This window comes from Leucopleurus acutus (genome assembly GCF_964270905.1).
Source record: "Leucopleurus acutus genome assembly, chromosome: 4".
NCBI classification, from domain to species: domain Eukaryota; kingdom Metazoa; phylum Chordata; class Mammalia; order Artiodactyla; family Delphinidae; genus Leucopleurus; species Leucopleurus acutus.
Genome location: NC_139146.1, coordinates 22,422,243 through 22,436,001, shown reverse-complemented (window position 1 = coordinate 22,436,001; position 13,759 = coordinate 22,422,243). Strand labels below are relative to the sequence as shown.

Here is a 13,759-nt window from a genome sequence, read left to right as displayed (position 1 = left end):
TTCACCTGAGAAGTCATTTGGTCCTGAACTTTTCTTTGTTAGGAGTTGTTTTTGTTTTTTTTTTTTTTTTTAATATTACTGATTCAATTTCATTACTGGTAATTGGTCTGTTCATGTTTTCTGTTTCTTCCTAGTTCAGCCTTGGGAGACTGTACTTTTTTAGGAATTTGTCCATTTCTTCTAAGTTGTCCATTGTATTGGCATATAGTTGTCCTTAGTAATCTCTTATGATCCTATGTATTTCTGTGGTGTTGGTTGTAACTAATTTTGTGTTTGATTTTATTGATTTGGGCCCTCTTTTTTCTTGATGAGTCTGAGAAAGAAATTTCGATTGTTTTACCTTTTCCTAGCTCAGGTCTCGGTCACAAGGTGACTGACTACAGAACCCCGGGGGCCCTGTGGCTAATGCTGGCTCACTGGTGGGTGGAGTCAGGGTCCAGGAGACCCCGTGCATTTGCCCACCCACTGGTCGGTAAAGCCAGCTCCTGGGGCTAGTGCTGGCCTACTGGAGGGCAGAAACAGGTCCTGGAGTCTGGATGCAGGGCCCAGGTGTCCCAGAGCTGGTGTCGGATGGCTGGGGCTTGGGGCTGGTTCCTGACACAGTTGGGTATGGGGTCTGGGGGATCCTGAAGCTTCTGTTAGCTTGGTAGTGGGTGGGCCAGGTATGTAGAGCTGCAGTTTTCTTTTGGCTGGTGTCTGCCCTCTGGTGGATAGGGCTGGGTCCTGGGGTCTCTGGCTGGAGAGCCTTGGGCTGTGCCAGGGCTATTGCCTGTGGTCTGCTGTGTAGGGCTGGGCCCTGAGCCCTGTGGTGGCAGGGCTTTGCACAGAGGGTCTTCAATCAGCCTGTCTCCCTGTGGGTGGGCCTGTGTTCCCATGCAGTTAGTTACTTGACCTGAGGCATCCCAGCACTGGCACCCACAGGCTGTTGAGTGGGGCAGGGCTGGGTCCTGAGGCTGATAAGCTAGAGGGATGGTTCCAAAATGGCACTTGCCAGCACCAGTGTGTCCACCTGGTAGAACAAGCTCCCCAAAATGACTGCCACCAGTGTCTGTGTCTCCAGGGGAGCTGCAGATGCCTCCTGCCTCTCTGGGAGACTTTTCAAGATCAGCAAGTAGGCCTAACCCAGGCTCCTATCAAATTACTGCTTCTGCCCTGGGTCCCGGAGCAGGTGAGGTTTTGTGTGCACTCTTAGAGAGTGGAGTTACTATTTCCTCAGCCCTCTGGGACTCCTGAAAGTAAGCCCCACTGGCCTTCAAAGTCAAATGCTCTGGGGGCTCATCTTCCCAGTCCAGGACTCCTGGGCTGGGGAGCCCGACGTGGGGCTCAGACCTCTCACTCCTTTGGGAGAAACTCTGCAATTGTAATTATTCTCCCATTTGTGGGTTGCCCACCTGGAGTTATGAGACTTGTTTGTATCATGACTCCGCCCCTCCTACCCATCTCCCTGTGGTTCCTTTTTATCTTTAGTTGTATATCTTTTCTGGTAGGTTCTGTGTTTTTGCATCAATGGTTGTTCTGCAAATAGTGTTTTTGTTGTGCATGTGAGAGGTGGTGAGTTCAGGATCTTTCTACTCTGCCATCTTGGCTGATCTGATTCATTAGACTGTCTTCAAGTGAATTAAGGAATGTGGTCTGGGCTTCTGTTTCACACATTGTATGGTGCCTAGAACTGAACACTCACCTCAGAGTGGAGTGGGATCATCGCTATACTTACTTGACAGGCAGTCCTTGTAAAAAAGTAGCTTGGGATCGTATATGCTCTCATCCCACTGAACGTTCATGTTGACAAACCTAACATTTCTTTTTTTTTTTATAAATTTATTTTTATTTTTGGCTGCATTGGGTCTTCGTTGCTGTGCGTGGGTTTTTCTCTAGTTGTGGTGAGTGGGGGCTACTCTTCAGTGCAGTGTGTGGGCTTCTCATTGCGGTGGCTTCTCTTGTTGTGGAGCACGGGCTCTAGGCGTACGGGCTTCAGTAGTTGTGGCTCGCGGGCTCAGTAGTTGTGGCACGTGGGCTGTAGAGTGCAGGCTCAGTAGTTGTGGTGCACGGGCATAGTTGCTCCGTGGCATGTGGGATCTTCCCAGACCAAGGCTCGAACCCGTGTCCCCTGCATTGGCAGATGGGTTCTTAACCACTCGGCCACCAGGGAAGCCCCACATATTGGAGAACTTTTAAATTGCCTTTCTCAAGTACACTGTCTCTGACATTGCTTATATTTATTTATTTACCTAATTCTCCTCAACTCCCCCCCAAAATATTTAGTTTTTAGTGATCCATCCAAACAATGTTTTCCAAGACGCTTTAACTACTACCCTTATTTCTTTTTAAAATCTCAAAATACCTAAATAATGAATTCTGTCTGCTGAGTAAGAGCATATGAAGTGATTTATTGAACTGGTTAAGATCCATTATATACAGGTAGAAACCATCAAAATTGTACAGGGAACCATTAAGAATATTGATAAAGACAGTTTTACAGATAAAACGACAACTGGAAAATAGTTTTAACATACATAACATATAATTATGAAAAAAATATAGAACACAAATTGTTCTACCAAATAGATTCCAAGGTTATTTAAAAGTCTGCTATGCAAACTTTAAGTTGAAAAATGTGTTCAATGGGGTTACATGGTTTTAAAAAAATTAAGCATAATGTAAAAATTAAGTTGTTTTTTTCCTCACTGCAAATGGGAGAGGAACCAAAACTTTTTACTCCAAATCTATACATTTTGAAAAATAATTTATATGTCTAGCACAAAGAAAGAAAATTGAGAATGTTTACAGTTCTGTAAACTATGCCTTTCAAGAAATGCAAACTGCATCAGTTTTAACAGTTAAAAATTGTGCAATCAGAAATAGACTGTTCCCTTTAAGGTACAATTGTACCTTCATTGGCTTTATACCTGAGCACCAAAGCTGTAGTTCTAAATGCCGTCTTGGAAAGCTATTCTGAAAATGAGTAAGAAATCAAAACTAGCCTGTTATTGTCAGGAGAATTAGGCACCAAGAAGGAGATTATCTCCTTAGAAATGCAGTATTAACAATAGAGAAGTTTCAATTAATTAAGCAGCTGACAGATCTCCTTGTGAACACAGCAAAGGAAATCCACATAGGATGATCCTCCATAAAGTCCTTTGTCTTCTACCAGGAACTGTCGGAAAACCATTTCTGGCTGTTCTCGCTGCTTTACTATCGTGAGCTAGGAAAAAAAACAAGTTAGCTGGTTATAAACATTTTCTGAATGTGGCTAAATTTTGTATCCTTCAATTTCACCAAAATTACATAATGTCCACTGTCTGTGAGGCCTTGGAGGATGATAGGAAAGTGCCTATTATCCAGAGTGGAGAGAGGCAATAACCCCAAAACCACAAAAACCAAGACATACAATTAATTATAAGTGGCAACAATGAAACATAAGCCAAGTGCTACGGGAAAGGCTTCACAATGTAGTGACTGTACCGAACCTTAAAGGACAGGGTGGGATTTCCTTAAGGAGGTGGGGGCCGAGCTAGCATTCCATGCGGGGACCACATACAAAAGACACAGTCCTGCCTGGTATGTAAACTAGCCCACACTTCTGAAAGGCAATGGGAGGTAATGCCTTTGGGTTTTTGTAGGGAATGTGATCCAGTGAAGGTGTTTAAGAACAACTGGTTATGGTGCCTAGAATGCACTGGGGAGATGAGGGAAACCAGACAGGAAGCAGTCGGAAGCATCTAGGTGGGAGATGATCAGGATCTGAATTAGGCAGTGTAGGTGCAAAGGAAGTGGATGAAAGAGAAAATGTAAAGTTCTTCAACCACTAAAATTAATAAATTAATTCTTCAAAAATATTCAGAACAATTTTTACACTGATTACATGTGGAAATGATAATATTTTGGATATACCAGGTTAATAAAATCCATTATCAAAATGGATTTTTTACATTTGAATTGTGGCTACTACCAAGTATAGAATTGCATGTGCAGCTTACATTATTGGACGGTGCTGCTCTAGAGGAAGAGGCACGTGGAGAAGAAACCCAGAAGAGGGTAGTCCGTCATGAATACTCTGAGCCCTTCTACTTACTGCCTCCTTACTCACTCCTGTTTCAGGAATTCAGAGCAGATGATCAGAACAAATTTGATATCTGTTTCATTACATGTCTCCAGGGTGTTCAGAGAGTGAAGAACATGTTTATTTTGAACCTTCTCTGCCATCTCTAGGTCCTGTCCTAAAACTGAACCCAAGTAGTGATGTAAAAACAGTTCTGGAAAGGTTGTCCTTTCCAGAGATTATAGAGATTATAAAGCTCTATATTAGTTCAAATTTCCTAAGTTCTACCCAAAGTTGATGTTTGCATGCGTGAGTATCAATGGTAAAGAATGTTGACGTAAACTGATATCACATTTATGTTTCAGGGGAAAAATAGCCCCATAATATCCTGGCTCCTATAGAGGCCTGCCTTCAGGTGAGTGTCCTGTACCTCTGCAGGAAGTAGTACAGTAATAGACCACTGTCATCTGTACATTCCAAACGCCAGGAGATTCTAATATTGAGCTTGAGAAGGAGTACATGGGATTTAGCGACAAGGCATAATTTTCCTGAGATACAGACATTTTAAACTCCTCCTCAAACTCAAAAAGGAGTCCTTAGACGGACTAGAATAGCAAAACTTTTCAGAGATAATAAATCAAAAATTATAAAATCCAAATATAACAAATGTTCTAAGTAATTTTAAGCACTGATGGAAAAATCATTTCAAAGCCTGTTAATATTATCAATTGTTTCTAAGTTAATACTTAGTAAGATGACCCATGGTTAACCCATAGTGATAGCTGTTTATTTTTACATGTTTGTGATTGACAAGTAGGTAGATATACTTAGAGGTTAATGTGAGTTTTCTATCAAAAAATCATGTTATAAAAATACAGGACATGCATTTTAAAAGTTTGTAAGGAAATTTTTTTAAAAAGACTTGAAAAAGGAAAAAAATAAAATCTCATTCTTACCTTCATTGAATATGGCCGCTTTTGTTGGATAATACCCATTATCATTCTGAGTGTTTGTGAGTATGGGTTTCCCAGCTCAGGCAATGATGTCTAAATTTAAGAAATTCAAGTTTAAGTTTCAGTACAATTTCTGACATTTAGATAGAAGCAGAATGAGATTACTAGAATGTTAAAGTTAAAAAACATCTTTCTAAACCATATACTGAACTCTTGGCTTAGTTCATTTACCTAAAAACCAAAAATATGAAAAAATGTACTAAAAATTATTCATATGTATCAGCATGCATTTCCACCAATGAACTCTCTTTTGAAAATAAAAATCCTTCCCTGGAACTTGACACATGTATATCACTGAAATGACACAAAGGGTGTTATGTTTTTTTACAAAGGATGTCTTTAATCCCTTTGCAAGATGGATATTTCAAGGCTATGTTGTGTGAGAAAAGGACACACTTTATTCCTTCAGCGGATCAGTTGCAGGACCCTGAGGCATTACCCCATTTGGAAAATGCTATCCAAATACCACTGTTCCAACATTAAAATAAACCACCAAATGTGATTTCTCAAAGGGAATGTGGCCTCTTAGATTTCCCTGAAATCTGGTTCATGGTGAACAAAAGATAACACCCAGCTGCATGTGGCCCCTGGGCGATGTGAAAGATCTGGACTTAGATTTCCTCCATTAAGACAGTAAAATGCTAATGCTTGCTTCTAAGCAAGAAGACACCAAGAGCTAATAGATCATCTTTGAGTTAGCCATTGAAAAAGTGAATTAGAACATTTTACCACAAAGTCACAAGTCTCAGGGAAAGATCATGGCCAATATTTTTCATAGGAGTTGTTAAAAAAAAAAAAAAGCAGGAAATTCATTACTTATATTCACATTCCACTCCCTCTGTGTATTCTTTGACATTAAGACTATTAAGATCTTTTTATTTAAAAAAAAACACATAAGTATACTTCATATGTATGTCTCAAAGTGCCAACTGCCTCTAAAAAGAAAGCAACTAAGGATTTGTATATTACTACAAAACAAAGAAAAAATATACTTACTATATCTGTGTTGACATGTGCAAAAGATGGCACGTTAAATATTCCTTGGATGAGTTCTGGTGGGCTACTTACTCCCAACCATAAGAACATGTTCACACCATTAGCCAATAGGAATATTCCTTCTTCTGAAAGACGGCTCTCAGAGCAACGAATAGCAGCAGGTAATGTTGTACTCTTGACATCTAATGTGTGCTATGCAGGCAAAGGCAAGAGAGTTAGAAACTCCCTCTTTCTTCCCTTCCTTCCTTCCTCTCTCTTCCCCTCCCTCCCTTCCTCCTTTCTTCCCTTCCTTCCAGTACGTATTTAATGAGTTCCTACTCTCTACTAGTCCTATCTACTACTATCCTACTAGTCATTAGACAGTAATCCCTGCCTTGTACAGCTAACCATTTTCTGGAGGGAAGAAGAGACAACAAATAATCTAAGTTAAATATATAGAAATTTAGGTGGTGTTAAGAGTTATGAAGAAAAGAAGCAGGAAAATGGGGTAGGGCACGTCCATGGTGGCAGTGTTACAGTTTTAAATAGGGGAGCCCAGGAAGGCTTGTTGAAAAGATAACTTTTGAGTAAAGACCTGAGGGCATGAGTGGAGGGCCATGGGGATATCTGGGGAAGAGCATTCAGATGGAGGGAACAGCTGGTGCAGAGGTCCTGAGGCAAGAGCTTATCTGGGATGTTCAAGGATCAGCAAGGAGGCCGGTGTGGCTGGAGTGGAGTGAGAAAGGGGAGAGTAATAAGATGAGTCAGACAGAAGGGAGGGCAGAGTAGCACAGGCAGCACTGGGCCAGGGCAGTAAGAACTTTGGCTTTTACTGAAATGCGAAATCCTGGAGTGTTCTGAGTAGCGGAGGGACGTGAACTGACAATTATTTTAACAGGATCACTCTAACTTCTGTGCCAAAAACAGACTGGAGGGGCAAGCAAGGAGACTTGTTAGGAGGGATTGCCGTGGTCCACAGGAGAGGTGATTATGCTTGAGTCTGGGTGGTGACATATGGGGGTGAAAAGTGGTCAGCCTCTGGATAATCTTGAAAAGGAGAGCTGACATGTTTGCTGATGGATGAGATGGGGTGGATGAGGAAGAAAGCAGCCATGGGTGGCTGCAGGACGCTGGTCCTGAAGAACTGGAAGGAGGGAGGGGTGATAAATGGAGATGGGGAAGACTGCAGGAGAAGCAGGCGTGGGAGGCCCAGTCAGGACTCAGTTTAAGATGCCCGTTAACACGCTCACGGAGAGATGCTCGGGAGGCTACAGGCACAGACACGTCCACGGTTCAGGGCAGCGGTACTGCTGGAGATAGGAACTTGGGAATCATCAGTATAGAAATGTTGCTGAGAGCATAGGTAAGACCCCCCCCCCCCCCCCCCCCCAGCCAAGGGATTAAGTGTAGATAGACAGGAGAAGCTTCCCTGGACTGAGCTCCGGGGTACTTGAACAGGGAAAACAGGGTAAACTAGCAAAGGAAGCAGGAGAGAAACTGGGACAAACCAAGTAAAGAGGGTGTTTCCAGAGGGAGAAAACTGTGTCAGATGCTGTGGACAAGTCAGAAAAGAGAAGGACTGCCCACTGGATTTAGCAAGGCGATTTTAGTGGAGTGGTGATGTTCATGTCCCTAAGAGTTCTAGTTTCTCTGGCACATAGTTGATAATCCAATTTTATATGAAAATCAATTGTTAACAATTTACATCTAACATTCATATTGATTGAAAGGATCAATAGCTTTTTATTTCCAACTTAATTTAACTCTCCAGTTGCACTGAGAGCCTGGGTATGAGTTTGGATACAGGAGTTAGAAATAAGCCATCAGCCTTCCCCCCTTTTATCCCTCAATTATAACTTGTTAGGTCTCAGGGGAAGGAGTCTAGTCAGAGAGTACAAGGGCGTTCACGACATCAAGGATTACCTTTAAATAAGTAGAATACATTGCCAAGTAAACTCTCTGAGGACAAGGACAGTTCCTTCCGTGTACAGTGTAGGTAGCGTCAAATATATGTTGATTTGTAAACCCCTGATAGCATTTGCTTAAGACTAATCATAGCCATTCTGGTTAAATGTGGTGACTTAGACATTCATATACTGTCAAAAAACAGATAACGTGTGCACGTGAAATCCCGTATACACAACGTATCAGTTGCCTTTCATGCCGTAAGGCTGGATTTCTTCAACTTGTCGACTCACTTTTCAACCTGCCTATTCAACTGAAGATTACCAATTTGGGAATGAGGAAGGAAAAGCATTCATCTGAAGGATTCCGTGAAGAACTCCTCAGGTCCGCCCACCACCCACACGGACCCCGAGCGCAGGTTGAAGCGCATGCGCAGCTCGCCCAGAGCCCCGGCTCTCAGGCCCACACTACGCGTTGTGAAGCCATACGTGACTCGTAAGTTTCTTGTTAATAACGAAATATTTCAGACATAACATATGGGAAAAGGCGAAATATGATTCCCTTCCAGACTCCTCTAGGAAATGCACCAGCGCAGTGTGCTTACTATTGGCCGAAGCTGTGGGTAGAAGAAAAGCTGAGAGTCGGCCACACCCATGGTCATGACCAGCTGCCTCTGGTAGGCCCGCTCATCCGTTGAGATCTCTGGTCTGCTGAGCAGCACACAGTTTTTTAACAAACAGTTCATGTACACTGGCAGTACTTTCATGGAATCTGGTAAAATAAGCTGGAAGAGAGAGACATTAGTTTCAGATGCTTGGTCTTTACCGAAAATCAACACCTGCAGCACTTTACCTGTAAAATAGAAAGGTTTGCTGTTGAGATTGTGGAGAGGATTAAATGGTAACCCACGTAAAGCACCTAGAGCACAGAAACTGGCACAGAGTAGGTACTGACAGTGCGGCAGGTGGGTTTTATTTTCTCTAGTGTTCTAGCAGCTTGGTGTAGTGCTTATCAGCACAGCTCACGGCCGGCAGTGCCGTCCCAGCGCTGCCTCTCACCTGCTGTGTGACACTGAGCAAATTCCTTACCCTCTCTTTCCCCCGGTTTTCTTCTAAAAAAGGAATAATAGCCCCTCTACTTCATGATCATGGGGTTGTTACGAGGATTAAATTATTTCTAATTTGTGAAGCACTTACAATAGTGCCGAACAGACAGTATCATATACATGTTTATTAAATAAAATGAAATAAACAAGTTATTTCCTAATCTGTATTACCAGCTTCTACCTCTTGAGTTCAAGAACAGCATTTCCAACTGTCCACGAGATATCTCTTCCTCTCTGCTCTTCATGCATCTGTTAGTCATAGACTCATCAGACATTGAATGAGTGCCACCACGTCACAGGTTCTATCAAAGTATCAAGGATCTACAGAGGAATGAGGCATAGTCCACATGCAAGATGTCTAATGTCTACTGGGGATGATATACATATAAAAGATAAACCATAACAAGGAAATTGCAATACCATATGTAGGAAATAGGAAGTGCTTCATGAATTTATTAGCTGCGTAACTACTGTATGCTAACGAAAACTCAAACTCCTACAACTCCACAAACGTATAAACATGTTCTTCCTGTTATGGTTCCTATTTTAGATACTAGAACTACCAGATGAACCCTAATTTCACTTTTTCTTTACCTTCAGTTAGTACATGAATTCTTTCTATTCTACATTTATAATCCACCTGTACCTTCCTCTCCATCCTCTCTTTGGCTCATGTGACCTCATTCTGACTTCATTCTAACTGCCTCAAAGTACATACCATAAAGTGACGCTCCAAATAATAACACAATTAAACAGTTCTAGAAACACAACCTGATGGGTAAAAAAACTACAAATAATTTGTAATTTGTAAAATTACAAGTAATTTGCCTGTGTGTTTAACCTTCTTCCCAACTTAATTTTATAAATATGGCTAAGAATCAAGATCGAATGATCTGAGTGTCACTTCCTTCCATTTAACAGTAGGTCAATGGACAACGAAATATCCAAAAAAAAAAGTATGTATAGGAGATAATGATAATCTGCAAATAGAAATATCTGGTCTATAAATTCATGATTTCTTTTTAGCTTTCTATCTTAATGATGAAAAAGAATATATACTTTTCAGAATCCACACCAAAAAGGAAATTTCCCTCAGGGCTCTGTAAGGATTTATTCCTCAACTTAAATCCCTTTATCACAGGTCTCTTCTCATGATCTATTAAGTAAGGAATGTGTAAACAGACCTTACTTCACTGGTTCAGGAAAACATATTTCAGAACAATCCTACTTTGTAGTTAGTTTTCCCTCTCAACTTTTATCTCCTTTCAAAGAACCAAAGACAGTTAAATAAATTTATGTTTCCTCATATGAGGAAAAGCTCTTCTTGTAATTTGCTCTCTAGCATAAATTTTTTTTCTTTTTTTAGGTTGAGGAATAATCACTGTTCAACATTATATTAGTTTCAGGTATATATCGTGATAATTCATGTTTGTATATACTGTGAAATAGTGACCACAATAAATCTAGTTAATATCATCACCGTACAAAATTACAGAATCTTTTCTTGTAATGAGAACTGTTAACACTTGCTCTCTTAGCAACTATCAAATATGCAGTTCAGTGTTATTATCTACAGTCCCCATGCTGTACATTACTTCCCCAGGACTTATTTATGTTATAACTGGAAGTCTGTACCTTTTGAGCCCCTTCAACCATTCTGCCCACCCTCCACCCCCCACCCCCCACCCCCCAGGCCTCTGGCAATCACCATTCTGATCTCAGTATCTATGAGCTTGGTTTCTGTTTGTTTTTTAGATTCTACATACAAATGAGATCATATGGTATTTGTCTTTCTCTGACTTCTTCCACTTATTTAGCGTAAAGTATTTTTATTTGACAACGTATGGTACTGGAATGTGTTTTCAGCCAAGGAAAATTAGGATTAAAAAAAAAAAAGAAAAAAAAATATTATCCAAAGGTATAGGACACAGATCATGGTCATATTCCAGAGCCATGTGGCTCCAATACTATTTCGGGGCTAATTACCAGTTAGGCATCTTAGATGTTATGGATTAAGAATGTTCTTAGATTCCCATAGAGAAGCATATATGTACAGTTTTTTAATATCGTCTTGCAGTTCACTGGTTGCTGCTCATTAATCAGGTCATACTAAGACAGTTTAGAAATTTGTTGTCCTGAAAACCACAAAGAGGCCCATGATGACACTATCAGGACTAAAAAATCTGATTAGAGGAGACTGGATTATAGAGGGCAGGGGGAAGAGAACGGAGGAGGTAAGAAGGAAATTTTATTATAAAGAAGAAAAATGGAGTTAGAGTGAAAGAAAAGAGAGAGACAGTCTTAGTGTTTTTGAGGTGGGGAAGAAAATGTGGCAACAGATCGGCAATTAAAACCTTTCCCAACCTCCTTGATCCTCTCCATAAATAATGAAATTATTCTCAGGGAGAAAAAGTGTGAGTGAGGAAGGAGTAGAAATTCATGAATCCAGAGTTTAATTGAATTTGGAGAATTCTCCGCTTTGGGTTTTGAAGTAACAGTTGTGGTCATGAAAAAAACTATTACTTTGCAGTTAAGGTCATGTGACTTGCCTTTTAAAGTCAGTGTACTCCCATATGATGTAATATATTTAAGTTCAGAACAGTAAGTTGTTAGATTTAATGAAAAAGAATCTACATTGCTTATGTAAACTTAAAAATTTGTTTTAATGTTGTTTTTAATTATATGTCTTAACCCAGCATCTATCCTGTGACCCCCCCCCCCCAAGGTGGGTGTCTCCTTAAATTTTATACCTTAAGCACCTCTTCTGCATCAACCTAGTCCTGGCCCTGGCAATTCAGTAAAAGCATATCTCCTGAGGTCCAGTATCATATAATCCAAGTATATAGGTCCTTAACAGTCTTGCTTTGATCAAGGACACTGGGCTCTATAGTAAAACAGTGGAATTCCTTTACGAATTTCTCCATGGAAATTATTTCTTGCAAGTGAACTATGGAAAACCACCAAATTTGAAGTTACATTCTCTGAGGAGAACCTTAAGTCCAGCCATTCTGTTTTTAAATAATGGTATATTTTAATATATTATCGTTATTAACAGTTTTATAATCTCTACATTTTCCCCACTCCATGATGGATAATCCTAGGTTAAAGGTACACTTGAAATGTGCTAATGGAGAAAGAAAATTCTCCAAAAGAACAGGAATAATCTTTATCCATTTTTTCAGAAAAAAAATTGTCATCATAATGTTGTTACTCCAGAAACAATTCAACTGCAAACAGATGATCTAGTAGTAGAGTCAAATCTTTTAACTTTAAACCAGCAGCAACCGACCAGTTTCATTTCTTCCCTTAATAGGCAACAGATCTTTGACTTAAGGTCTCTGAATCCAGTTGTTTTAACATTAGCAAATAAACTTCCTGAGAGGACACTAACTGTACCTGTTCTTCTTCAACAATCCTTCCGAAGTATGAGACACTCCAGAGACAGAGTATGGAAACACTCCATGTTTCCAGAGCTCCAAAACAAGTAGTAAAACTGGGGAGTAAAGTGGTCTTGGTTGGACTATATCCAGGTGCACCTGGGGGGCTTTGTATAAAGTAAACACGTGTGCTCTGAAACAGGACTGATACTGGAATTTACTGGAGTGGCAAGTCCTCTGAATAATAAAGAGAACTGACTTACACAGATTTAAGAGTTGCTTTTGTGATTATCAACAGGAGATGAAAGAATGGATGGCTACCCTAATCTCTCCGGACAGCACAGAAAGGAATTTTTGTGAGAAGTCCAAGCTAATAACTATGTTTGTTTCAATTTCCTTCTTTACCCAGATTATGAATTTGGCCCCCAGATGTATCTGCACTATCGCTGCTGCTGAAGGGTTGCTTTGGGTGGGGTTTCAGATGCCACTGTCCACAAGGAATTAACCAGAAAGTTTTCCCATCTGTTGCTTACTGCCTTCTCTTTAATCCAAATTCTATACTCAGATACTCAATACATAACTATGAAAAATGGCATCTAGCTTTGATGGGGAAGAATATGAAAAAGAAAACAGATGCAAAAATAAATGTGGACAAGAGGTTCTACCTTTTCTTTTTGCTTTTTTTTGTGTTTTGTTTTCACAAGAGAGGTTTATTTAAAGGATCTTCTAAAATTTCAAATTACTAGATGAGAGACACAATTTTTTCAAAACTCTTCATACCTATTATTAACTTTTAAATATAAAGAACTCCAAAATTTATAAATTTTATTTGTTTATAAAAGAGGGGCTTCCCTGGTGGGGAAGTGGTTGAGAGTCCGCCTGCCGATGCAGGGCACACGGGTTCGTGCCCCAGTCTGGGAAGATCCCACATGCCGCAGAGCGGCTGGGCCCGTGAGCCATGGCCGCTGAGCCTGCGCGTCGGAGCCTGTGCTCCACAACGGGAGAGGCCACAGCAGTGTGAGGCCCGCGTACCGCAAAAAAAAAAAAAAAAAAAAAAAAAAGAATCATTACTGCCATTAGTTCATGTCAACTTTGATTGTTAATAAATGTCCAAAAAGTATTTAAGCACCAACATTTCATAACTCTATATCCATCTTCATCCATGCAAAAGATAACCCCATTTATATTGACATTTCTTACATATAACATGCTCTTGTTTATAAATAATGTAGTGACCCTCAACACGTTTTTGGGTTCATGCATCTTGTAAAGCCACTAAGCATTTTAATGTTGCTATAAATAAACCATAGTCCCCCAAAAATGGCATTGTCAATCTTGGTTGTAT

The 13,759-nt window shown here is 40.4% G+C and overlaps 1 protein-coding gene across 2 annotated transcripts in view; it reads right to left on the bottom strand.

Annotated features, from left to right (window-relative positions):
* Positions 1-1,561: 1,561 nt before the first annotated feature.
* Positions 1,562-13,759, bottom strand: part of SEC24D (SEC24 homolog D, COPII coat complex component) — a 110,400-nt gene continuing 98,202 nt past the window's right edge. For both annotated transcript variants that reach the window (XM_082838469.1, XM_082838470.1), the window contains exons 20-23: positions 8,537-8,716; positions 6,049-6,240; positions 4,996-5,085; positions 1,562-3,202 (exon numbers count right to left, since the gene is read on the bottom strand). In XM_082838469.1, coding sequence (XP_082694595.1) covers positions 3,062-3,202; positions 4,996-5,085; positions 6,049-6,240; positions 8,537-8,716 — 603 coding nt within the window. In that variant the 3' untranslated portion in view covers positions 1,562-3,061. The remainder of the gene's footprint in view (positions 3,203-4,995; positions 5,086-6,048; positions 6,241-8,536; positions 8,717-13,759) is intronic.